The 27,756-nt window shown below is 38.0% G+C and overlaps 1 protein-coding gene across 4 annotated transcripts in view; it reads left to right on the top strand.

The window, feature by feature from the left end:
• The first annotated feature begins 776 nt into the window (after nucleotides 1–776).
• igsf9bb (immunoglobulin superfamily, member 9Bb) overlaps nucleotides 777–27,756 on the top strand; it is an 84,981-nt gene continuing 58,001 nt past the window's right edge. For all 4 annotated transcript variants that reach the window (XM_056731707.1, XM_056731708.1, XM_056731706.1 and 1 more), the window contains exons 1-2: nucleotides 777–996; nucleotides 22,992–23,183. In XM_056731707.1, the coding sequence (XP_056587685.1) occupies nucleotides 933–996; nucleotides 22,992–23,183 (256 nt within the window). In that variant the 5' untranslated portion in view covers nucleotides 777–932. The remainder of the gene's footprint in view (nucleotides 997–22,991; nucleotides 23,184–27,756) is intronic.

Raw genomic sequence — 27,756 nt, 5'->3', positions numbered from 1 at the left:
TACTTAAGTTCATAAGTTTATAGTGTATAATTATATTACATTCTAAAGTTGGTATTTAAAATGCGTAAAACCATTTGCATAAAAAACCAAATTAACCATTATTTATAGTTTAACCATTGTAAATTATCGTAAGGAACTATATTTGAATCATCACCTTCATGTCGCTAGATCTCAATTAACTTACCTCCTCCTTAAAAATAATGATGAGCTGAAAATGTAACGTTAGTCAAAAAATGTGTACATTACAACCCTCATAGTGAAATCAACTTGATACCCTTAAATGTGACTCCAGTTTCATATGAACAGCGCGCGCAGTGCAATCGATGCTCGTGCTTATGGGCTGAACTGTGAATGACGCATACAGGTTACAGGATTTTCTCCCCACGCACGAAAGTCTGACATCTACCCCTCCGCATCTCTGACGTGAACTGTATAACTCACTGAAATATATCACGATGGCCACCCGACAGTCTGCTAACACGACTTCGCTTTTGCGCATGATACTGCGGCTCCGACGCCACTTCACGCTCCAACTCACCTTGAAGCGCGGACCTCTTCGATTTACGTCGAGAGCGACGGAGAGGCGACCAATCCCCGCCCCGAAGACCTCCCGCCGCCGACCAATGAAATTCGAGCGCGGGCGGAGCCGACCGCTAAATCGTCACGCTTGGTTTCACGCTGGCATTGCTATCAAGCCGCGTCTGGCCGCCTCGCGCTGGTGCAGGTGCTCTATTTCATCGAGAGAGGATGCGAAAGGAAAGAAGGGGAGGGAAAGAATGAAGGGAAACGTCGGGGAAAAGTATGCAGGGCGTGCATAAAAGGGTTTCAGCAGCTGACAGCGCGTCTAACGTCCAGGGGCTCGGCTCAGAATGATTTATTGAAAGGGGCACTTTGAGATATGATGAGGTTTTTCTCTGGTTGGCAATAGTACTATGATTTGGTATGTGGCCACTTTGATAGCAAGTGTATTCAGCACCCGAGGAACGGCTGCTCAAGGTGAGTTGAAGTGCAGTATGTTATATTCATCCTTAAGTTAGTTTGGCAATTGACTTTGCTTAAGTCACTTGATGTGATTTTCTTGATAAGATCATTTTGATGTTTTTAGTTCATTTTTAGATATATTTATATTTATATTGAATGTTGTGAAGTTAAGAATGTAGCATTTACAATGGGTTTTGTTTTTATTTTTTCGGATTATGTGTGGTTTTCTGTTTGTATTTAAGGTGCTTTGTCATTGGTAAGTGACGTTTATGTGGAAGTGTTTGTTTTTTTAAGTCAGATTGGCTTGCTGAATTGGAAGGATCGAGCTGTTGCTCTATTCTGCTCTGTTGCTGTCTTTTCACATTCACCTGTATTAACCACATGAGAAACTTTAGACATGTGTATTTCATATTAAGCCACGTAAAGTAAGCATCCATACATGGGTCATGTTGAACTGCTGAAAAGCTTTACTTGTATATCCATAGTTGCTTTCACAAAGGATATGTACAGCTGCCATTGTGCTTCATAGTATTGGATTGATTCATATATTTTTAGGCTGTTTAGTTGATCTGTTTTTTGAATGTGCTTCCATGAATCTTCCTTATGATTTTTAACTGAAAACACTTTTAAAGGATCCCTATATTTGTAATTCAAGATTTATTTTGTGAAATCCTATTGACCTTAACACTAGCTTGACTAACATGAGTGTAAACTAGTGTCTATTTCAATTTCATAAGTCTGGTTTATGGACTTACATAGCCCTGCAATTCCCAACACGTCCACTAGAGGGCTGTTATTAACGCAGGAAGAATTTCGCTTGGGTCACATCTAACTAAGATTCACCACTAAGAACTGTTCCATTTCATGTACACCTAAATAATTCTAAATGTCTCATACAAAGACGGGAATCGTACCCACGTTGATATGAATCTGTAGGTATTTTTTTGCTTTAATGCATCAGAAGCACCAGATGATAATTTCACCTTGGTTAAGATTGAGTTTATTCTTGGGGACAGTGAGAAGCGTCTGACCTCACTGTTCTGACTGTGCACTTTTCCTACATATGCTCGATGTCTCCCTCCTGTGTGTCAGAGCCACGCTGCACTATCCCAGCCCCGCTGCAGCTCTATCCCTGCCCTCATCCTCCCACCTCAGGCTGTCAGCTGGCAAACGGGTCCGTTATCACCAGCTATCAACCTGGCCTGGTGCCAGATCTCTACTCTGTCTAAACAGAGGACTCCGAGGCAGCAGACTGCCTTTTCAGAGAGCCATGAGCTGATGTGCTGCTTCGGGGTAAACCCTCCAGGCACGATGCTAGCCGACTGCGTTGAACTCGGTGAGACCTTCTGTCCACCTGGGTGTAAGACCATATTTCAGCATTATTTGATTTGAGCAACATTTTTTCCCTTTTAAATTATTTTAGCCAAATCTGCATGTCTGGTATTATGTCAGTTTGGCATGTGCTCAGATTTATCTAAAGTTGCTGCCCAGTTGTTTTTGAGTAAATGTACTTTCTGTAGAAATCTAGTTTCAGACAAATAGAAAGCAAATCATACAAAAGTGAACGTTAAACCAGTTTAGACTGCATTTTGGACTGTAGGATTGTGGTATATCATAGGCAGTGAAGGACACATTTTTCTGTCTTAAAGGGATATTTCGTAGGCAAAATAAAATTTTACTCACCCTCAAGTCATCCTGTCTGAATATGACTTTCTTCTTGAAGAATAATGCAGAAGAAGGTATAATACCACGTATCATTTTACTTCCAAGCGGTAGAATGGGGGTGAATGGGCGTTTACTTTTTGAAGCTCCAAAAAGTGTATCCATCAATTAAAGAACTCCTTGACACAGCTCTGTGGTCTTAAAGAAGGTCTTCCGAAGCGAATCGATGTGTTTGTTTAAGAGAAATATCCATATTGACAGTGCTATAAACATTGATGTCTAGCATCCATTATCCCTCTGCTGTGCCTGTTTTTCCAGCAAATGAGGTTGACGATAGCTCCCACGCAAAAGAAACGGCATCCTATTGAAACAAAACTAAAATGCCGCGTTCGTCACCGGTACTTACTGCCTGCATCATTTGACGGAATATGGGGGAAAAAATGTTTGTGAAATATCCCTTTAAAAAGCAGGCCAGATGAAGTCATCTTGCTAGACAGGATCCCTCTTGATAGTTGTGCATTGTTGGTTTCATAAAGGTCCAATGTGTAGTTTTTTGGATGATCTATTGACATAAATGCAATACAGTGTTTCCCCTAGGTTTACAGCTTTGGGGGGGGGGGGGGTGGTTGGGGAAAATTGACGAGAAATCATTTCCTTTTCATTCTTTATGTGCTATTTATCTATCTATCTATCTATCTATCTATCTATCTATCTATCTATCTATCTATCTATCTATCAAGTCACATACATTGATTGTCTGGGAGGGTAATGCTTTGTAAAATTTAAAAAATGTTATATCTAAATATAAATAAATTTATTTAAATCTTTTTAAAATTGACTTTGGCAAATAACCTTTGTTAAATGTATAGAAGTATTTGTTAATATTAATGGGCCAGAGCTTAAAAAAGTAAAGAACTAAAAAAAGATTTATAAATACTAACAAATATATTGCTCATTCATTGTTCGTTAATGTTAGTTAATACCTTTATATGATAAACTAATTTTAAATGGGCTTTTTTTGTGAGACGGTTTAATTTCTATGATGCATTTATTGGAGAATAATCCTGTCAGACGCGGACGCTGTTCAGAACGTCATCACGTGCGCTGTTCTGAACGTCATCACGTGACATTCCCATACAACACGGAGCCATCTGCATAGCGTATTAAATATCTCTTGTCTTATTTAATCAGCAGATTTACAAAGTCCTGACTAAAAACATTTTAAACACACATGTAAATAGTAAGCGCCATGTAATTCATTAATATACATTTTAACCGCCATCCGGTGATGAATGGACTTTTGATGCTTGTCAGGGGCAGGATGCGCAACACTTAGACTTGGAGCAGGAGAGCTACTCCGGCTGCTACTCGCAGTGGAGTGAGTTTTGCCATCTTCAGTTCCATGTGAGCGCTTAAAAAACGCAATTATTTTCATTTGGTTTTCACCTGATTGAAGCGACATATTTCCCGCCGCGCGCTCTCTGTCCGCTAATGTTTGTTTGTGTGTGAGTGAGCGCGTGTGCGCACTCATTGGGATAATTGTAAACGCGCAAACACAGACAGAAAAGACATGCCATCGTGGAAATAAGATTAATAACATATTACTTAAGGGTTATTTAGTTTGTTTAATAAAATAACAAATTGTAATCTGGCGCTATAAAGAAAATCAAATCAAATTTACTTGACGTCCAAGGGTGGCGGGGCGCGCCGTTAGGAGGGCGGGACGCCCCCCTTATATAGTGGTAGGGGAAACACTGCAATATAATACACATAACTATGTTTTCAGAGGTGTATAAAGACCTTACATAGCGAAACGTTATGTTTTTATTACCTCATGAGCTATTTCTCTCTACATAGTGTTCTATACTCTTTGTAAATACTTTATCTCCTTCGGCAAAGAAGCAAAAACATGAAGACACCTTATTCCTGTGTCAGCGCCATAGTCCTTCGAAAGGGAGGGAGGAGAGGTGGAGTGAGCCATTGGTTGCAATTTGCAACCCCACCACTAGATGTTGCTTAATTCCATACACTGGAGTTGACCTTTAAAGATCCAGTCAGTTATATCTAGCAGCAGGGTTGCGAACCAACCGCTGACTCCACCCCTCCCTTTCCAAACACTACTACAGCTAACAGAACAAGGGCGAATTATATGAAAGGGGGCTCGTGGTGTATGAAGATAGAAATAGCTTATTCTAAGGTAATAAAACATAACGCTTTATTCTTTGAGCTCTTTATACACCTTTTTTAACACATAGCTTTGTATACTATATTGCATTTCTATCAATAGATCATCTCAAAAAATTCACACTGGACCTTTAAGTCTGTGTACTGCCTGCCTGCATTGTTTAGCTTTTATACACAGCCAGGCAGTGATTTGAGTTAATGTGGCTGTATGTGAAATGATGTTGATCTGTTTAAGCAGTTAGCACCTGCTAGCAGACTAGATGCTACTTGGTGGGTTCTTGATCCTCAGGGCACCACCGGTATAGCCATCTAAAGAAAGCTCATGCTTCTGTGTTCAATACAAAGCTTGTTAGAAGACGGATCTGACAGCTGCTCATGTTTAACAATGGTTGGATAACATGGGATGTGTCTTCCAACAGTCATCACTTTTTATCCCCAGGCTCTGATGGTTTGATCTTTATCCAGTGGACTTATAAGTGTGTAGGCATCTTCCCCATGGAGAAATTAAAATTGTTTATGTAGCAAACAAGCAGCCCTTCATGACATCTTGCCATGCTACTAACACGAGTCATGGCAGTATGTCACTTTGATATAGTCATTTCTGTCTCACAGCTCTACAGATTTAAAAAAGAGCCCGTAAATTGTGACATTGCATCTCATTGGCTCTCTTAACAGACACGTTCATATCATGTCATTATGATTTATAATGTCTGCTGTAATCCAGCCAAATCCATGGCAGGCGTTGTAATCTAACAATGGGAAGTGGCTGACTTGCGCTGAACGTGAGGAAAGGTGCAGAATTCTAACCACATAGGGCACAGCTAAGGCGGCTCATTTACAAACACATTTTGTTGGCTCCAGTGATTCTGGGTAAGGGGTTTACATTACACAGAACCGTTTGGAGATTACAACAGTTTGAACACATGTATTATGAAGTTGGCTGGTGTTTTCAGGTATTTTTTGCCTTGATGTGCAGAGCAGCCAGAGATAAGATAAAAAAATAGGAAGGAAAGGAGCTCGACCAAGAATTCCCTGTCTAAAAAACAGCATATGCTGGATGGATAGGTTTTGAAGCATGGCAGCAGGTTTGTGCTGGTTGAAGCTGGTCCAGAGCTGGTTAAAGCTGGTCTAAACCAGCTCATGACCATCTTAAACAGCAAATGACCAGCACATACCAGCTACCATGCTTCAAAACCTACTGTACCTAACCAGCATATGCTGTTTTTTCAACAGGGTTGACCGGACTCAAACCCCAGTCACTTGTTTTCAGAAATCTTGGTCCGCTTTGTCATTTCTTTGTCATTTATTAAGATATGTGCTAAATTGTTATTTTGTCATATTGCAAATACATTACAAGCCTTCGACAAGCGGTGATATGGCAGGAAAGGGTTATCTGAAGAGAAGCTGGCAAACCCTGAATTCTAAAGGATTGGCACAAACCGATTCAAGACACCGTGTTCAATTTTGAACAGAGGAAAACGGTACAACTTCACATGGTTCCCATGTGCAATAGAATCTGACGAGAGTGTCTTATCTCTGTCTGGATTCCATTTCTACCTTCTCAGCACTTCAAAGGCTGTTTCCTGTCTGTGATAGTTTCCCAAACACTCAGTCTGGTCCGCCACCACAGCTTGTTAAAAAGCCTGTGCCTGAGAACAATTCTTATTGAAACAATAGAAGAGTTTGTTTCATTCAAAGGTTTGTAGGTGGAGCCTTTCAGATGTATCTTAAATCCACAGACTTCACTGTTCGCTCATTGTGCTTTGGTGAAGTCAGAACCTGAGTACACGAGCCTTCATTTATCTTTTTAGGGAGAATAATGGCGCAATGGAATGATTTCTGATTTCTTGAATTACTATACTGTATGTGTTGTTCCTCTCTGTTGTCTTAAAAATGGCCTTGTTTTCTTTTTTCAGCATGACAATACATTTTTTGTAAGGTTTTATAACCAATGCACCACCATTAAAGCTATACCATAACTCCCCATTTAATATATTATACACTGTCTGGAAAGCGTGTTTTTTATCTAGGAAATCTGTCACTGTTGAGATACTGTACATATGCCTTGAACCTTAAGTGCACTGGCATAAATTTTTCACCAAAGGCAGGACTGTGCTCGGATTGATGTGAATAAAATGTAACAGGCCACTGCTGGCCCAGGGCGACTGGCTGTTTCCATAAAAGTCACTAACCCTTATGTGTCAATCAGCTGGTGTTTGGTCCCTCTCACCCCCACCCATTGCCTTCCTTTGTCTGACATATATAAGACAACACTAGTGAAAGATGTTCCATATAAAGGTACCTTAAGAAGAGCCCTGAGGAATTTGGTTAATAATGCATGACTTTGCCCTGGTGTTGGACGGCAGTATGTTTCTAATTCAGACTCATCAGCATGTGAAACACACCCCCTCTATATCTGATAATTGTTCTGGTAGAGTATTGCACTTACAGCTTCAAGGTCATTTGTGTTTAATTTCCCGGAAACACCCATTCTAATAAAATGTATACCCTGGATGCACTTTGAAGTCAGTTGTAAAACATCATTCAAGTGCGTAATTGTAATATGCCAGTTTATAAACCAAAAGTTACTTAGTTTACTTGTTAGCACTATGCTATGGCAAATGAGTTAAGTTTGATTCCAGAAGAACACACAACTTATAAATAGTATTTCTTGAATGTGGAGTAGTGTCCAAAACTGATGCCCAACAAGACAATTGACATTTTTGTTCAAATATTTTAATAAAGGGGTATTAAAAACGTTTTTTATTCATGTTGCATAGTTGAACAGGACTTGGGGTATGAAATGAAGCATTTTATTTGAAAAAATCCCTCTATAGACTGATATATCACGCCGCAGCCATGTTGAAATCGAAAGCGAGATGGGAAGAAAATAGATAGACTGCAATGGTTTGGACAACCAACTTGGAGTTATTAAAACCATTTATAATCTTAAATGTAACAATATAAGCATAGGATGCATGTCATACAAGCTGTTTTACTTGACCACTTAAACCTAATAAACGATAGCTAATGACGTAAACCTAATCACATATTTGTGACTTTTTAAACTGCCATAAGTGGGTTTCATTTGCGCACACACAGCCAATCTAGTGTTGTTTTTAAGCGCATCATTTGTTTTTTCATGTCACAGACACCCGGTGGTAGTCCAAACCAAATCAGTCTGTCTGTCTGTCTGGTTTTCTTCCCACCTCTGCCTCATTTCGATTTCAGCATGGCGGGGGGGGGGGGGAATCAGACTATTCCCCAAAATGCTGCAGTTTGCCATTTTGTACAATACACCTCATACTCTATTGATCTAATTTGTATTTAATAGTGTAAAGTAGGCTTGGTACATAATTTTCAGAGGAAAAAGAGAACTAATGGTTACCTTGTTTTCTGCATTGAATTTTTCAAATAAAGCAGTTGTCCACATTTTGCCTTTTGTTTCAGTCTTAGGGAATTTTTTATTAATATTTAGATACTGTCTATTGGCCAATATATCGTTTATCAGCGTCCAATATTAAAGAATTATCTGTAATCGTTATCGGCCAAAATGTACATGTCGGTGCATCCTTAAGAAATAAAGTGTATTGTCCCCCAAACGGGAAATTTGTATTGCACTCAAGGTGTTTACATTGACACATTTTTTTAACAATACAAAAAATAACACTCATTCATCATTTAACATTTTGATTGAAATAGGTATAAAAGACTTCTTAAAACGATTATATCTACATATTGGGAGTCTGTGCCTTCTTCCAGAAGCTAAATGTATGTATAGTTGTATTATTGATGTTGGACCCAAGGTCTGAATTTGTTAAACAATCAAGTAAAGCAAAAAGAATGAATGACAGAACCAATGATGCTATAAAAACTCTCCACCTTGGTTTTTTGTTGTGTCAACTGTTTTTTTCCCTTCACAAGAGACTCTACAATGTTAACAGTAGAGGGTGAAGTACCTCTCTAGGTTTTTGAACAGATCTTTTATGTATCTTCCACATGAGGTAGGAGGTGCTGGTGTTTCAGCACTTTAGTGTGAAGAGGGAATGAAAAGAAGTCTTCTGGTCTATGCAAAAGCTAAAGCTTAACGTCTAGTTTAGCTCTCTGGATACGGCTGAGCAGAAAGCGTTTGATCTTTGAGAAATTGAGGCCCATTGATCTGTACACTCACGGTGCACTTGTTCTGATCTGTGTGATTGGGTCGCTGCCTACATCACACCAAAAAGATGTCAGTCCTCTCAGAGGACTGTTGCGTATGGAGAACATTGTTTCTGAGTTGATTGTGGATGAGATAGTCTCAGGGGGACAATGAAGCACTCATATCTTGAATTGTCTAACACCTGATGAGTGTGTCCCTTGCTTAGCGACCAGCATGATGATGGGGTCGCGATGGTTGACTAGAGCATGAGCACTAGTCATTCAGACAATCAATGCAAGTTGACTTTGAAAATGTGTGGTTTTGAACAATAAATGAAAACATCCATTCTGATTGTCGTGAGAATGGTGACCCACGAAGACCATGTGACAGTAATGCATTGGTGGGGGTGCTGAATATTAGAGGACTAATGGCTGTGTGGGAGTGTATTGTATAGTTAAAGTCCAATGTGTAATTTTTTGGAGGATCTATTGTCAGAAATACAATATATACATAACTATGTCTTCATAGGTGTATAAATACCTTACATAAAGAAGGGTTTTGTTTTTATTTCCTTAGAATGAGCTATTTCTATCTACATACACTGCACGTCCCATTACATGGAATTTGCCATGTTGTTTCTACAGTAGCCCTAAATGGACAAACTGCTCTTCATAGCGAGCTTTGTAAATGACATCTAAGTTCTGTATCAACCACCGTTGTGTTTTGAAAGGGTGAGTTGGAGTGAGCCGTTGGTTGCAACTTCATCCGCAACTTCGCCGCTGGATGCCGCTAAATTTCATACACTGGACCCTTCAGAGTAAATAGTTTTTGGTTTGATGACCCAATTTTTCTTCTCTAGTGGTTTGAGGAAGTAGAGTACATGTATTGCAACCGTGTACAAAACGGTGATTTTGAGCTACATGAAATATGAAAAATATTAAGGTTTTTATATACCGTACCGTTCAGTTATTTGGCAACCTTGGCCCCATTTTACACTAGCTGACTAATTCTATTGTTTTCGGTATTTTCTTTTCAGGGATGCTATCAATTATTGATTATTAACCCATTTGTGTTTGGTTTCAGTCCAAGTATTTCACATATTTATTGTATCGAAGGTTTAGTTGGCCCAAAAATAAAATTATGTCATTAAAAAAACGGGGTAAACAAACACATTTGCTGTTATTTTAGACTTAGAGGCATACAGTCATTTAGATTTTTTTATACAATATTATGACAAATGATGACAGAATTGTTGTTATGCGTGCCTTTTTCTTTAGAAATATAATGGTGTTACATTACATAAGGATACAATAAAATCGGGCAACATCCGGAATTTAATCATACCACTGTACTTCCCACAGTTTCCATTCCACAGTACACATATTTTTGTGATAACATGATGTCATATTGCATGGCCATCATACACTCACAAACTGTTGTAACACTGTCTGCTTTTTAAAGTATGAGTAAGAGGTTGGAGGGAGAACTGTGCAAACACTGCCAGACGTCTGTCTTCATCTAAGACCTACTTAGACAGACACATGTGATGAGAGTTTTATCATCAGCTGTAAGAAAGCTGTCATAATCAGAAAGGGAGTGATTGAGACGTCAGACTTCTTGTGTACTTTCAGATTCTGATAGAGAAGACTGACAATGAGTTTTGGATACAGAAAAAAAAATATTTTCTACATCTGCCAAATGACATTATGTCATTTGACATGAGCCAGTCTTCATCGAAGTAAAATTGCTTTGATTTAGATCAATTGCATATTTTACATCAGCGTGTGTCAGGCAATCCTACTTACTGTGAATCATTTTGCACCTTGTGTGTGTGTGACCCGGCCGAAAGCACGTGGGCCCTGCATGCTGCCAGACAGCATACTGATCGCCTCTCTCCAAACCCCCTTGACTAGACCACTTCCCCTTGCGTGTCATCTTTCAGCTGTCCATTGATGCAGCGACCCAACTTCCTCTCGCTCGGCTCCACCACAGCCATTAAACATTCATACTCTGGCTATGAGATACTTCTGTGCTCTACCGACGACTCCCTGCTCAGGAAACTCTCGTTTTTTGCTGTCACCGCATCTCTCTCAATCTCTCTCAACCCAGCAAGGCAAGGCCCAACTTCATTTTTACTCCCCATATTTCAGTCAATCAATTTGGACTGATCTGTATCTGAGGATCCATCTCTCTCCATCTATCAGTCTGGCTGTAGATCTGTTCAAATTAGATTCATCATTTGCCACAAATCCAGATGTTTATTCAGGCATAGATCTGCGATTCTGCGATGCTGGATGCTGACTCTCACAGACTGAAGGTTAGTTCTGATGGATCAGGCCATCCTGAGCTACTTATTCCTCCTCTGCCTTCTCTTCCTGTTCTTCATGGCATGGCGCCCATCTTCGATTCACTTTACCCTTCAAATCCTATCTATTTATCCTCCCACTCCAATCATATCTGCCCGGTCTCTCACTCCTCTGAGTCAGAGGTCATCTGGGCCATGAATATGGTTTAACATGGATATCCTGCTCCGGATGACTGGCAGATGTTGAGAGCTTAGTGCACTGACCTGGCATCAGTAGAGCCTGGTATTCTAATTAATCCTGCTATTTAATTTTTGTTGCTGAAGTAATTTTAGTCTGCGTTTTATATCAGAGTAAGCTCAATGGATCTGTGGCATTCTGTGGGTTGCTATCGAAAATAATGCTATTGATATAGCATCGGTGTTTGGTGTATAATTTTCCAGTTTGAGCAGGTGTTTGCCTTTCCGGCCATGCAGAATATTTTATAATTTACAATATGATTTTAATTTAATTGGAGTGGAGTGGGTGTTACAATGAGATGTTACAGTGGGCATGTTGTTTCTACAGTAGCCCTAAATGGAAAAACTACTCTACAGGGCGTGTTTCGTAAATACCAAAGAGTATAGAAGAACAAGAGGCGAAACTCTGGTGTTTCTTTGTTCTGTGTCAGACTCCGTAGTGGTTTGAAAGGGAAGGGCGAGCGGTGGAGTGAGCCATTGGTTAAAATTTGTAACCCCACTGCTAGATGCCACTAAAAAGTCCACATGGTCTTTTAAAGATGCCACGTTCATCATTACAGTCTGAGAAACTCTGTGTTTAGTCAAACCGTGGGAAAGTACTGTTGTCAAGACACATCTTGCTATGTGCAAATTCACAGAAAAGTCTCCTGACAGATTGACACCAAGTCATATTTTAGCACCCATATTGGGGATATGAAAGGAACAGTGTTCACCGTGTGCTTTCATTTTTGTGGACTGGCACAGGCACATTGCTATTTTGCAAAAGGCAGATGAGCTCTCACAATGTATCAGGTCTCACTGCTCAAACAAGAGCCAGTTTAGTCTCATTGGGGATTTTCTATATGCTTTGTTTTTTGTGTGTGTGGGTATGATATTTCTTATTATCTCATGAGAGAATCATGTTTTAATGTTATTAATTAATTTTAATGTTATTATATCCAGACGTTGTTGAAGATTCCAGGTTGAAGTGGGAATTATCGAACCATAAAGCAACATGTTAATTTCTGCTGTTCACCATTAGAAGTCTGCTAGATTGTTCTCTTTGCTTTTTCTTTTCTCATCAGAGCAGGGAAATGAACCACAGCATATGAAAAGCATATGAGGTGCACATAGTAAAAAGGTTAAGGTGAGGTAAACAGGGAATAGCTGTCAGATAGAAATAGAGAGATATATTACTGCTTATATAAGGCTAGCCAATGCAGAGGATTGTGGGCGTCTTCTGCCAATGCTCACCCGAATTTGCATTTGTTTGGGAATAATTTCCACACATATTCTGTTTTTGTCTCAGTTATTCATACGTTTGATAGGATTTAATGACTTCATTTTGGTCTTACAGTCTTCTGTTTTGAATGGGTATTGTTGTAATCATTTTTTTCTTCTCGTCCAAATCCATATTTTAGCACAACAATTGGTGTGATAATATGTGGATTTGGATTACTGTGGGATTAAATCCTACTTAAAGAATGTTTAAAATTAGTCAAATGTGTTAGCATGTGAAGGTTTTAAGGGGACAAAAGGTTTGTACAGTAATTGTCTAACCTAGAAGGGCAGCTTTTCTTTCTTATCAAAGCACACCATTGAGAAAACCATCTTCTGATTTGGTTATGCTCCGTTTCGTATAAATCCACTCAAATATCATGCGAAACTGAATTATTGCTGCATTATGACATCAAAGTGTCTCCACGGGACTTTTTACCCCAATCTCTGTCTTTCTCGGCTCTTTTATGTTTTCATACAACAGGGCACCCAAGTACACTCAGTTATGCATTACACTTTTTGACTGCGCTCTCACACAGACAATGTCTCATTGCTAACCAGTTTGCCACGTGAGCATGCCAGAGCGCGCCCCTGTGGGTGGCAAAACACTCAGCAAAATGAATGCCTACAATATGAGGAAAAGCAAATTCGCCACAATATTTCAGTATCCAGGCACCTTCCTTTGTAAGTCTTAAGGATCATCGTCAAGTCCAGCTGCTTGAAATTTCTTTGTTTCTCGTGTTCTCCTCTGTGGTTTACCACCCAGTGGAGCGTGTCCCAGGGCGTGTCCCATTATGTTCACATGGGAAAGTGACATCAATGCATATCCTCTATAATATTATGAATTGTCTGGGTCACGACAGAAAGGAGGTTTTGTCCTAACTGTAGTATCATAAACTTTCTTTAAATTAATATTTTATAAAATGTGGCTGCTATAATCATGATACTTTGAAATGAATGATTTCACCAACAGTACAGCATTTACAGCTGGTGTCTGCCATATACTACAGGCAATAATCACATCTCATTTTTCACTTTATCACATTTGCTGTCTTTGCTGTTGGGCGTCTTACTAACAAGAAGTGTTTAGCTAATGATGAGTAGAGATGAAGTCTGGTCAGAAGATGTTTGTGTAAGCCTGTGAAAGGCTATTTTAGCCTGTGAAAATGTATGACTGCAGTTTGTGTTAAACTAACTTCACTGTAAAGAAAATAATTGAGTCAACTTGAAATTATAAGGCAACCTATCACAAGCAGGTTTTTAAGTTAACTCAACAAACAGAGACTGAAGTTCACCCAAATTTAAGTCATTTGTTGTCACAACATAGTCACGTTTACCTAATGAACAATCATAATATTAAAAAAATTTGTTGTCTGAACATTAAAAATACAATTTTTCTTTTACTACAATTGGACATGTTTTCTGCAAACAGAACAAAATTTTGATCAAATAACTGTGGAACAGTTTGTTTTGAGTGCATTTATACCGGTTTTACCGTTGTGTCTTACAACTGAACATTGAACACACAAACCTCAACCATGGTAACAATCAAAGACCATCATTTATTGAAAAACTCTAAACACAACAGATAAATAACAGCAACAGTAATTTTTAAGCATAAATTAAGCCATCAAGGATTAAAACACTAATCTTTAAAAGAAAAACAAATAAGAAATACAGAATTGAACATGCTGCAATGCATCTAGGGAACTTTCAAACTCTTGCAATATTGTTTGTTTAGCATACACTGTTTTGTAAATTGGGCAAACTTTCTCCTGAGGCATTTTGGCCCAAAACTTGAGAATCTAAGTCCTGTCATCAAAATAATCTTTATTAGAAACATGTTTAGGCTAATTTTGTTCAGTACATGCAAAACAGTAATTTGATTTGATTTTGATTTTTTTTAAATGCAGAGAATGATGTTCGAAAAATAAGCATAAAAGTAATTTCATTATATTATTTTTGGCATTGCAATTAAATAAATCCTTATCGTATAATCCAATTGTGTCTTTATTTAAACGGCGCATTCTGCTCGCTTTTGGTTACCTGCCAGCTATCAAAAACGGCAATTGTCACAGAGGCTTTAAAACCGTATTAGTAAAATCCAATATTCCATTTCTTTTCCTGCTTAGCCTGCTATTGAGTCACCCACTAACATCATTACTACACAGAGTCATTTACACTAAAGGAAAAGTGAACACCACCTAGGAGGGTCAGGAAGGAAATCAGACAGTATTCACAGAGGAGTTTGGAGGAGCTGAATCTTGTCATATGTGCGTTCATAAATTGAATTGACTGTAAATTGCACTGGATTAAAGCGTCATCAAAGAACTCAAATCAAGAACTTTATATAGTTTATATATATTTAGAATACTTTATTTTTATCTTATCATGCAACAGTACGTCAATTCGTATTTATTTTCAGAACATTAGGTTTTTATCTGGCCATATGGTGCCACTGTACCGTGTGGCATGGGACATATGTGCATTATTTTGACCACATAAGGGTCTGGTTTTGCTGTTTACTACACATTTTTAGCTGAAGGTACTTTTTCGGCCTATCTGTATTACATGCTGAGCTTTGTGAAGATCAGATTTCTTAATCTAACCGCTAGCAACATGAAACAAATTAGCGTGCCAGAGTCAATTTGTGCTTTCTTATTTTTTGTATTAAAACATCTAAATGTAATCAAGGTGGTAATTGTCATTACTTTAGTGCAAATCTCATGTGTGTATTTGTTTTGGATTATCTAGTATACATTATTTAAAACCGCTTCAGCGTCCAGTGTAGAATTGAAAGCCACCAGTTTCTTTGAAAAGGCCTCAGCAATTGTGCCCCTGCAGAGAACATTGTAGCAACACAATATTAATTATATTCTCCTCAAGAGTGTTGTGCTAAAGGGCTGAAGGAAACAGCCGATTAAGGGATTTCCTCTCGTTGCATTTTAAGTGTTAGTTCTTTACTCTTTAGCATTGTTGTTTGCTTTTAATGGGAGGAAAAGCATCCGTTTACTTTTTTATAAGTTTGGGCTTCTCATTGCAGGTCTAATAATTTCTAGGGATTTGTGTCGACATTTCTAAGGCACGATTATCTGGTTGTCAGTGCAAACTTTCTTTAAAACATCTTCTTTTGTGTTCTGCAGAAGAAAGAAAGTCTTACATGAAATGACAATAGGATGAGTAAATGATGACAGAATTTTCATTTTTGCGTGACACATGCAACATGTAAAACTAGATGGCCCTTTTTGCGGCCATATATTATCTTTATTTTACAGAAATCATAGTAAAACATCCTTACTGTATATAGACTGGTGTGTAAAGTGATGACAGGAGACCGGCAGTACTATGTGAACTTGGAAAAGTAATAGTAAGCTTCACTAAACTTTTTATTTAGATTCATAAGAAAGTCTATTTGGGATGTACAGGCACTTTTTTAAGTCTTCGACTCCAGTTGACCCCTTAGGTTAACATCACATTCTGTTCACAGAGCCAAATGGAGTATGCATACCATCACTGTCCTCTGAGTCCCTTAGATTAAAAGTATGCTGATCTACCCTTATACATCTACTCCTAATACCAGCATACATCAGGGGTGAAAAGCTTACCTTTGGACTCACATCTACAGTAACCTTTTAAACCTGGAGGTCAGATTGATTTAACATATGCATAACAGCACACTTGACTTTTCTCGTAGAGAATGATAAGAAGCTTTAAAGTGTTTTCATAAGTAGCTTTGGTCTTTTCGGCCAAGGTTTGACCCAAAATGACCAAATTATGCCTTTTAAACAAATACAAATCAAAAATGGTTTTCACATATAGTATACTTTCATATAACAAGAGAACATTAATTGTTTTTGCATATTAAGGCAGTGAATATTTCTCTGGGTAGGTTTGTTTTTGTAAGTTACTTTATGTGTAGACACATACCTAAATATTTGGTTGCATAAAGAATATTGAAAAATGATTTGCCATCGCCAAGGAAAAAAAGATGCAGTTTTTGAAAAATAGACTGTATAAAATATGGACGTAGTGTCCGTGACGTCACACGTAGGTTTGTGAAGAGTAAAATTAAAGTAGGCGGATGTGTTCGTCACCATCTTGGCATTGCGTTATTGTGCGTCACTCCCAGATAATCGAAAATGGGGAAAAGACTGTCTAGACCAAAATCATTTTTGTACAAGGCTGTAAACACGTTTTTTTCTGTAGTAAAGTTGCCCATTTTAAAATGGAGCTCAATGAGATTCTGCTTTCTTTTGGAGCCAGCGTCCAGCTGCAAGTCGATAAAATGCAATTAAAGTCACTTTCGTGTTGGCTTCACGAAAGAGCTCGGAAGGTTGCCACCTCTTTTTGAAAACACATTTTAATACAGTATATATAAATACAGTGCTTCCAATTGAGAAATAATCTTAACATAATATTCTTAGTCAATTTTTTGTAAGTCCTAATTCAGTCCAATTTATTCACGATTAAAATATACCCCAATTAACACAGTTCTGCCTCAATAAACATAATGAAGTATAAAGATAATGAATGATTATACAGTTTTATGAATCTCAATCAATCACTTCAAGTCATTCTGCGAGCTGTCAAATATGAAATCCACCTTGAAAATATGGTTTAGTAGCTGTCGGGGGGGAGGCAATTGGTTCATTCATTAAGGTTTCTGATCATGTGATGAGCCCTGTTGAAGCTTTGCCCCCTGTTCCTCCTTTGCAATTAGATGTCCATCAACTTTCACATCTTACTGCGGTCATTACTTACGAGTAATTTATGGTTATTTATAGATGCAGTCAGAAGTAGCATTCATCCTTAGCAAAGCTAGGCGCTCAAGGCAAGTGGGGTTTTTATGAGACTTCTCATTACAGCTCACTACCTGTTCTTCAGTAACATTGATCAAGTGATTCAGGGCAATTGGAATAGAAATGGGGAATCCAATATGGTGGATGGGTGTTCTTTATGGAGGCTGTTTATTGGTTGTGGTTGGCCAAGAGATACTGTCTTCATTCACCGTATAGTAAATGCACACTATGAAGAAAAGTACTGGGACGCCGCCTAATGAAACTGTTTATCTATCAGATCCAACAGATATTAATGTTATACCATAACCATACAATACTACATTAAATTATTTTGTTTCCCTCTTTGTTTCAACAGTTTTGTATGGGCCTTTTTCTGTTCTGAAATGGTTGTACCCTTGTGTACAAGTCATTGATTGGTTCGGGTGATAAATGTTTGTCTCAAAGGTGTTCAGATCTGGGCTTTATGCAGACCAGCATCAATCATGAAAATGAATCAATCCTTTCTTTTAGTCTTGCTTTGTGCACAGAAGCATTGTCATGTTGGAATAGAAAAGGGACCTGCCCTAACTGTTTTCTAGAATACCATTATATGCTGTAGTATTAAGATTTGTGCTCACGGAAATGACTAAATTACTCAAACCTGTTCATTAGAAAAGGTCGTCCCAATGCTTTTTGTTTATATGGAGTACCTCAGAGATGACATATTGTATGCAAATCGTGGAAGGGAGTTAGCATTTCAGCACGTCTATGGGTCTATAAAGTCTCTGTTTTTTTTAATGGGTTTTTTGTAAATCGCCTGAAACAACGTCTTGGCTGCACAATCATTTTTATCTATGACATAACCCGCTTGTGAATTCTTTTAACCTGTATTGTGTCTTGAAAATGCCGGTTGCTAACATGTTGCTACTGTACATGCTTTGGCAGGTACGTTCGACGTCATCACGCATATAAATCTCACGAATAATGCAACATGGGCACAATTCTCTGAAAACGTGTATGGATATTCATTCATAAAGTTACTACTTACCAGGGAATACGTTTAAATAGGTTTGAAAAAGTTGTCGGAGGCTTGGTGGTGTGGTGTAGTCTGTTATAGCCTTGTGTTATCTTTTTACTCTGCCGATTGTATTTAGGCTTCAAAAGCAACAAAGGATGTCTTAATTTGTAAATATAATCTAGATAGACACAGCATGTAAACATCACAAACCTTTGCTAATAATCACAGATCTTATTTTCCCATCTTCTAACAGTCTATGGAAAAATGCAAAGGCTTTGGGTGGAGGGAACCAATGCGGCGCTAACTTCCGGTTTTGCCCACAAACATACGTCATCTCTGCACCACTCTATTGTGAATATACCCACTCTATTGTGTATATACATTAATGGTTTGGCATTAAAGGCCTTTCGTAACTGCAAACAGCAATTACATGTGTTTGCTCTATTTCACAAAAGAAACATGATGAGTGTTTTATCCAAATCATACTTTTTAATTGGTGCAAACCAGAAACCTGAGAGTGATGATCGATGATCAGCTAAACTTCACAGATCAGGTTGCCACTCGGTTCTGTAGATTCATCCACTACAATATCAGGAAAATTAGACCTTTCCTATCCGAGCATGCTACGTAGGTCCACCGTCCTAGTCCAGGCTCTTGTTCTGTCCAGACTGGACTATTGCAATGTGTTACTAGCTGGACTTCCTGCTTGCACAACAAAACCTCTACAGATGATCCAGAATGCAGTAGCAAGAGTGGTCTTCAGTGAACCGAAGAGAGCACACGCCACCCCTCTCTTCATTAAGTTACATTGGCTCCCTATAGTCGCTCACATCAAATTCAAGTCTCTGCTCCTGGCAATTTTTTTTAACTTAGCTCTGTACACGGTGGTAGGCTTTGTGAGACATGTTTTGTTGCATTTATGCTTTTTTTTGTACTAATGTTGACCCAATTGCTTCCATTGTTTACCCAACTTGTAAATCACTTTGGAGAAAAGCGTCTGCTTAATGATTAAATGTAAATATATGTAAATGTGGCACAAGCCAAAAAAGATATTAAGCTCAAAAACATCCTTAATCTGCTGTCTGCTCAGGTAATCATATGATTGTTTAAGTCACCTGAAACCAGCGCTGGACTGTTCAGGACAACAGGAGATGTGCACAGGGCTCAGCTGGGGCTCTTTGAAAACTGAGAGCACATTTCACAGTCACCCAGCGTGAACCCAGTGAGTGATGCGCATGACAGAGGTGGTGTGATCTGAACTTGGTCAAGTCCTTAACTGCCATTAAATCTTCATTAGAATCCAAAGCACAGTGATATTTTGGTTTTTATCAGCCCTGTCAAAATCGTCTGATGTAGACGAATAGGGTGGACAAAGCTGCAACGTATTGTTCAGCAAAGGAAGGTCAATTTACATTGCAGTGATGTTTCTGTGCCCAATTTTCCTCCTTTTTGTTTTATTCCCAAATGATACACATGAGGATGACTTTCAGAATCATAAACGTATTGTAAGGGTGATGGTGGACTATTCTAGCTTTAATTGTGCAGTCAGGATCCATCCTGTTTATCCGATGTGCATGTTTGTCGTGCCGCAGATTACCGATTCTCATCATCAAGCATGAAAGTTATGCAACAATCAGACTCTCTGAAGTGTATTTGGCAGATGCTTACACAGATGCTTGAGTCACTTTTCTGAGCAATACAAACTTTTAGATTCAATTTGTAAAATAGTTTAATAGTTTAAACAAACACAATTTCTTCCTTGTGATGGCAGGTCTGTTAAAGGTAGAGATGCACCAAATCTATCGGCCAATAGTTGGTATCGGTTGATAAAAGCAACTTTTTTATAGCCAGTAACCTTTAGTTTACATAAAAGCCTAGCAAAAGCATGATTTGTAATATCTGGAGGGAGTCGTTTGTTATGTTTTCCATTCATTTCAATAGCATGTGGTCTACTAGCACTTTTAACCCTGCAGTCGTTTCACTTGTAGACCGAGATTTTTGTTTCAAGCCAGTCTCTCACTCTATATTAGAGCCATATGACATCAAAGTTTTGCTGGTTAGAATGTTGTTAAATGCTTTTGAATGCCTAAACAAACTTACACCGACAAAACTTTGACTTACAGTCTTTATAGGGATTTTTATAACATCAGGTTTACAGGGCAAAACTACGGAACTCATACTTTTTCAGTTGTAGTCAATTATGTTTTATATAAATATTTCCAGTATTAATATTTTCTTAAAAAATTATCATTTGGTCTGAAATGTAGATTTTTTTCAATATAATATGTCATAAAATGTGGCAATATTATGACTCCTGGGTGTTAATTCAGTGTTTTTAGAGGAAGTACACTGTCCTGAATCAAATCCATTAAAATCTCGCAGCATTTACGGGTTGCTTGACCTACTTTTCTAAGTGGGATTTTCAAAGGAACAGGATGGTGCCTCCAGCCTTCCATCTCATTTAAAACGTTGAGAGAGATCTGTGAAAATAATAGTCAGGTGCGCACAATGATGCACTGTCAAATCCTTAGTGTAAACCTAATTTGTGGACGTCAACTTTCGCTTTATTTTTACATCGTGTTTAAGAATATTTGTCTCTTCAGTTTAGATGGTTACTGCAACACATACAAAACCAATTAAATTCTGTCTTGTAAAACGCTCGGAGCGAGCGTGCATCCTTTTACTCTCGGGTATCAGTGGTTTGACCGACTTGATCCCCTGTGTCTTTCATCGTAAACTGGAGTAACTCTGCAGGGGAGAAAGGCAGAGAGATCAGCTTGTTACCCGCTTGTTGCTCTCAGCCGTGCAAACAGTGAAGTCATACCTTCCAAAGCTTGTTTTGCTCACCGGTGATGTCACCAGCAGCCAATCAGAAGGCGTTGCTGCAGTAGGTGGCGGGTGCAGCGGGAGTCTTGGGTATATGCATGGGGACGCACTGGCGACGCTCCGCACTCATCATCACATTATTATAGAGGAGTGGAGGGGAGAGAGGCAGAAAGCTGCAGATGAGAATATCTTATCACAGTCGTGAGTCAGTCATTTGATTCCCAGGCTTTTTGTATGTGGTTTGCCTCAGATAGTAGAAGCTGTCTATTGAATAAATACATTTTATCCCACCTAGGCTTGGAATAAGCCAGACATTCTTCCTGTCATGACAGGTACCTCTAAAAAAAACCTATAACGCTGCTAGTTTTGATGGTTATAACAAACGGTCCTTTGCTTGCCAACGACCTTAAACCAAGGTCGTTTTTAATTTATGTTCTGTCCAGCACAAAAATTTCTGAGTTTTTTTTGAGGATATTTTTAATTATTGGTTTAAAAACTGGAAGAAAGATTAAGTCTGGATGACACAGCTACTGTAGCAAAGGTGGAAAGACTCATTTTTACTAGGTTCTCATTAACTGGTTTTGCTTTAAGACCCATTTTTTACAATAAATATAATGGACCCTATTTACTGTATATACAGTAGTATTTCTAATGCAATATAATTGGTATATTAGTTAAGCCCTTTTTTATGTTTTATCATTTTACTTGCAGTTCTTAATAGACAAATACATTTTAGTGGTTGAATGTTACGCTTGATTCAATTCTGACTTCTGTGATAAATTATATGTGCAAGCTCAAATTTGGTTATAAAAACGTGTTTAATGACGTTTTATTTGTTTCAGTTTGTTATTTGCCTAATAAACGACAATCACATTTTGGGTTTTAAACAGGTTTTTGTGTTTTCTCTTTATTAGGTGGTCCAATACATTTGTTGAACACTAAATGTATATGTACAGAATGTGTATATGCATATATATAGTTTATTGTATCAAAGTTAACATTACACTTTATTGTATACCCATGAGCTGCATAATGCAAAATGATCATCTTGACATTGAATGAATAGTAAAACGAACACCTTTTGTTTGTATTGTTAATGTTTTCAGCGGCATCCAATACTTAATTTCACAATAACATTGTGGTCGATGCAAACCATGCTTATCCTGCAAGTTATCCCATTTTTACCAAGTTTTTGGGTAGTTTGTTATACCAGGTGACAGACAAATGTAGCCGCTACAGAATTTGCAGTCAATCACTGGCTTAGATTGATATTTAGAAAGTTATTATTTAATAATCCTGATTTATTTACTGTAGATATCCCAGTGTAAACAGCAAATTCAGCTCCATATCTAGATATCTCACCAAAACAAATCAAATCAAAATTAAATGATTGTGTGTATATATTGATTGGTCAAATAGTTTCAGGATATCTGAATGGAGAGTTAATTTATGCAGAATTGACCTTAAAATCGATACTGCAGTAGAGCAAATAGCCTGGAGACCAAAATCTAGTTTCAGCCAAAATTAGTCTTCCCATGAATCACTGCTGCACAGAAGTTACAGTGCAGTGTGCGTGTTCTCATCCAATCTGTGTGTTCTCACCAGGTGCCCACGGAGTCAGAGAGGAGCCCCAGTTTGTGACGGCCCGCGCTGGGGAGACCGTGATTCTGGGATGTGACGTGGCCCACCCACTCAACGGCCAGCCCTACGTGGTGGAGTGGTTCAAGTTCGGAGTGCCCATCCCCTTCTTCATCAACTTCCGCTTTTACCCTCCCCATGTGGACCCCGAGTATGCCGGTAGGCTCATATGTTGCTATTCACTATACCACAAGACAACTGTAGTACCATTAGGGACAATGCTGGTACTAGAGGTGGATATTGCTTGATTTTTGTCCTGTTTCATAAACGCATGTTTGTTTTAAGTTACATTGCAGCAGGTGCTTCAGCCATATGGTCTACCGACCGAAACAGAGACACAATTCTGTTTGAATGGGCTCAGTCCAGGCCTTGACATATTATTTAATCTCACTCAAAGGGGCAGAAAGCTTTATCACAGGGCTAGAGCCGGCGCGTGTCAACAGATTAAGAAATGAAACGTGCAGAGCGTTTGAAGAAAGTTCTTATCTTTTGAGTAGATAAATGTGGCGGTCCAGATCTGTGGACAGGTGGAGAGCATCAGACATGGAGACGCGAGAGCATTTAGTCTGTGGTGCATGGGGGGAAGAGAGGTAGGTGAAATATGATCCTTTTCTTTCCTAATTGAGGTTGGAAATCACATCATTGATAAGGAACGGAGACAGAAAGTCCATAATTTAATAGCATGTCAGATTTCTAAAAGCAAAGAAACTGTGATAGTTGATCAGAAGTGGCTTGGGGCAGGATATGCAATTTTAATGGTTCTCATTCACAGTGAATGTTAATGAGATGGGGTTTTTATTCACCTCTCTCATCCTGAATCCTCATCTGATTTTACCATATTGTGCAGTGCTGAGTTGTGTTTTTTTAAGCAGATTAATATATTCCAAACCCTGGAGCTTGATTAAGAAACGCATACAATAGTTTAAGTGATAGTTCACCCAAAAATGAAAATGTTATGTCATTTCATACCTGTATAAATGACTTTGTTCTCATGAACACAGAGAAAGATATTTGGAAGAATGTTGTTTTCCTACTATGGTAGTGGATGATGTCACAGAACTGAAAATTGCTAACATTCTTGTAAATATCTTTCTTTGTGTTTAACAGAACAAAGAAATTTATAAAGGTTTGAAACAACTTGAGGGTGAGTGTGAATGATGACATATTTTTTGGGGAAACTATCCCTTTAAAATGTAGTGTATCACATAAAAATGTGGAAAATGTATTGGAAAAAAAGAATTCACGTCAGTCTTTTGAAATGGGTATGTTTTTAAAAAAATTACAGTATGTAGTACATTTTTCCATAAACTGTAAAAAATCTGTATCTTCACAGATTTTTTTTTTTTTACAGATTTTTACATTTTGTTAAAACACTAAATTAAAGAAAAACACTGCAAAGTTTCACATAATTTTCTCTAAAGACAAATTTTTCCTGCGTTTTTTTGTGTATGTTCTGTAAGTGAACTGTAGTGTATTTACTGTTCACAATACAAAACTCTCCATCCAAAGTCCATCCAAAGCATTTATGGAAATAAAGCTGCAAAAATGAGCCATTTAAAAATTGTCTGGGTAATGATCATAGCACCAGGAACACATTATGACTTCACTTTATGTATAAACTCTGTATAAACTATTCTGTATTCTGCAACTAGGTCTGTCTTGATGGATCTGTATCTGGACGTGATTATTTACAATAAAACGCTTGTCAATAAAAAAATGTTTAAAGCAATAGTTCACCAATTTTTTTATTGTAACATAATTTACTCTCACTCATGCCTTCCCAAATGCAGAGTTTTGATATATAGATATATATTTTTACACAAACCTGTCGTTTCACTACAGAAGGCATTTTTCAACCCACTGGAGTCTTGGATTATTTTATGATGGATGAATGCCTTTGTTGGAGCTTCAAAATCGTGGACCCTGTTCAATGGCATTATGAAGCTTGGAAGAGCCAGGATATTATTCAATATAACTCTAATTCAATAACTCCGATTGTGTTCTGCTGAAGAAAGTCACGTACACCTGAGATGACGTGAGGGCGGAGTAAATTTTTGTGTGAAAATTTTCTTTAATTTTAAGGGTCAAAGGGAGGACACTGTAAATTTAAACTATATTTTCAGCATAATACTTTGAGTAAATTAGTATAGTGTCTTCAATATTCCTAGTATCCCAGTATATTTCCTCAGACCCCCTGACCCATGGGCACCATAACCTCCACTGGTCACAGTGGCCCTGCGTCTTGTTGAGTGAGACCCAGTATAACTTTCTCTCATCTAAGAAAGGCTGGTCTGTGTGCTGTATGGCTCAGGCATGATCAGATATCTACCACAAAAAGAGTGCTTGTTAAATGACTCCGTATGAACCTCATGAAATGGGCATTTGTGTAGTCGTGATTATATGGCGACAAAGAGACCACTTATAGCTGAAATGAATTCATTGATCGTACATAAAGAGGATGTAGTGATGCTTGGAAATAACCTGAAAATGTGTCAGAAATTCTCAACTTCTCTGCCTCAGCTTAAATCATAAACATGATGAAAAGCACTCTAATTTATAAGACAATATTTGTGTATATTTAACTGCCTAATGTACCACTGCACAATTAACTGTTCAACAATAATAACTGCATAAATTTATCCTAATATAGCCCCGTTGTGATGTCTGTGGTGAGGGGGCAGGGTTCCACTTCCCAGCATGTAACACCCCATGAATAAATAATGCAAATGACTGCTTTAGGGCCTATTGTTTTACAGTTTGCTGCATAATATGCAATGGTGTTATTAGCGCATAGTGTTGTGTCGCATGGTGTGTGTGGATCTCTTTTTTTAAAGACGTTGTGTAGTTTTTTGGAGGATTAATTGACAGAAATGCAATATAATATTCATAACCGTCTTCAGAGGTGCAAAGACCTTACATAATGAAGCGTTATGTTTTTATTACCTTAGAACAGGGCTCTTCAACTACTTTTCATTGAGGGCCAGATTCCAAAAGTATAAATAGGATGCGAGGCAGTTTTGTACCGTATCCTTACTACTTCAATTATTTTGTATTTCTGTTATTTACTGCACTTTGTTACTTTTATGCAGATTTGGTTGCTGTTACTTATAGGTCATATATTTAAATGCACACAAATATTGCATCTGGTATTTTTGCCTATACATGATATTTAATTAAAAGGGATATTGTATTTTAAGTTGTATTTTATCATCGCATCTTCGGGTAAATTACAATCCCATTCATGTGCCCCGCGCACTTAGTAGGGCAGATCCTTTGAAGTGCAAATTCTTGTGGGAGATGGACTGCTATTTCTCGTAAATATAGCCGTATTTTCATACATAATGAATGCAGTTTAAAAAACGGTTTATCTGAGATAACTGTTCACGTGGTGTACCCTTCCTGCAGTTACTTTCAGGGGCACAAGACGCATTTTGGAACGCGACATATAATGTTGTAAATACACAAAAGTCCTTGGACAGTCCGATCAAATTGCTTTGTAAGATGTCTGTATATCGTTATGAGCATCGGGAATTACTTTTGTATTGCATGGAGCAGCATTTTGGACTTTCAAAGATGTGCCGTCTCAGGACATGCATTTCTTAAAGCACAACGTTTTAAAAGTCTCTCCAATTATTTGAAACTGGCGAGTTGACTAGCCCTCCCTTAGAATAAACTATTTCTATCCGCATACACCGCGGGTCCACTTACATCGAATTTGCCATGTTGTTTTTACAGTAGCCCTAAAAGGACAAACTACTCTACAGAGCATGTTTTGTAAATACATTATCTTCTTTACCAACAAATAGAAAATGTGACGACAGCTTAGTCCTGTTTCAGCTTAGTCAAAATTTCATATACTGGACCTTTAAAGGGAAAGTTCACTCAAAATTTTTAATCCTGTCATCATTTACTCATCCTCATGTCATTTTAAACATGTATAAATGTCTTTGTTATGAGAAACACTAAGAAAGATTTTTAGTTCTGTGACATCATCCATTACCATAGTAGTAAAGAAAATATTGTATTATTTAGTTCTGTTCAACATAAAATGAGATATTTTGAAGAATGTAAGAAAACAAACAGTTCTGGGGCACCTTTGACTACCATTTAAAAAATGTTTGGACTATGGTAGTCAGTTGTTTGATTGCAAGCATTCTTACAAATATCTTTCTCTGTGTTCATCGGTAAGACATTTATACAGATTTGGAACAACTCCACAGTGAGTAAATGATGACAGAATCTTTATTTTTGGGTGAACTGTCCCTTTAATTATGTATACAATTATTACACTTTTGAAGCTGCTGCTGAACAGTATGTGTTATCTCTGTTTAACCATCGCTGTAAAATACCAGCATGCCAGGCTGTATTGTTTTGACCTCCAGCGTGTCACTACCTGAGGAGTGTATTTAACCTACTTCAGTGTTTCCCTAGTTCACATCAACCCTTCCCAACCGCTTTTAAAATAGTCCAAACGTTTGACCGCTCTTTTGCTTTAAACATCACTGTGTTTTGTTGCTGTGACTCAAATGTAAGTTATTTATTGATCATGTATTTAAATACTTTACATAGTACGATTCACTGAGGGACTGTCATTTTTTGTAATAGGACAAGTTGTTTTGCAGGCTTAACACAGTCCCATAATAGCCCTAAACTCTGCTGTCTTGCGATCCCTCTGTCAGTGCTGATATTGTTTATTCCATCTGTTTGGCAATGTTGCCAGAGAAACTGCATA

Source organism: Triplophysa dalaica, chromosome 19 (assembly GCF_015846415.1).
Source record: "Triplophysa dalaica isolate WHDGS20190420 chromosome 19, ASM1584641v1, whole genome shotgun sequence".
NCBI lineage: Eukaryota > Metazoa > Chordata > Actinopteri > Cypriniformes > Nemacheilidae > Triplophysa > Triplophysa dalaica.
This window is presented reverse-complemented; position numbering and strand designations above follow the sequence as displayed.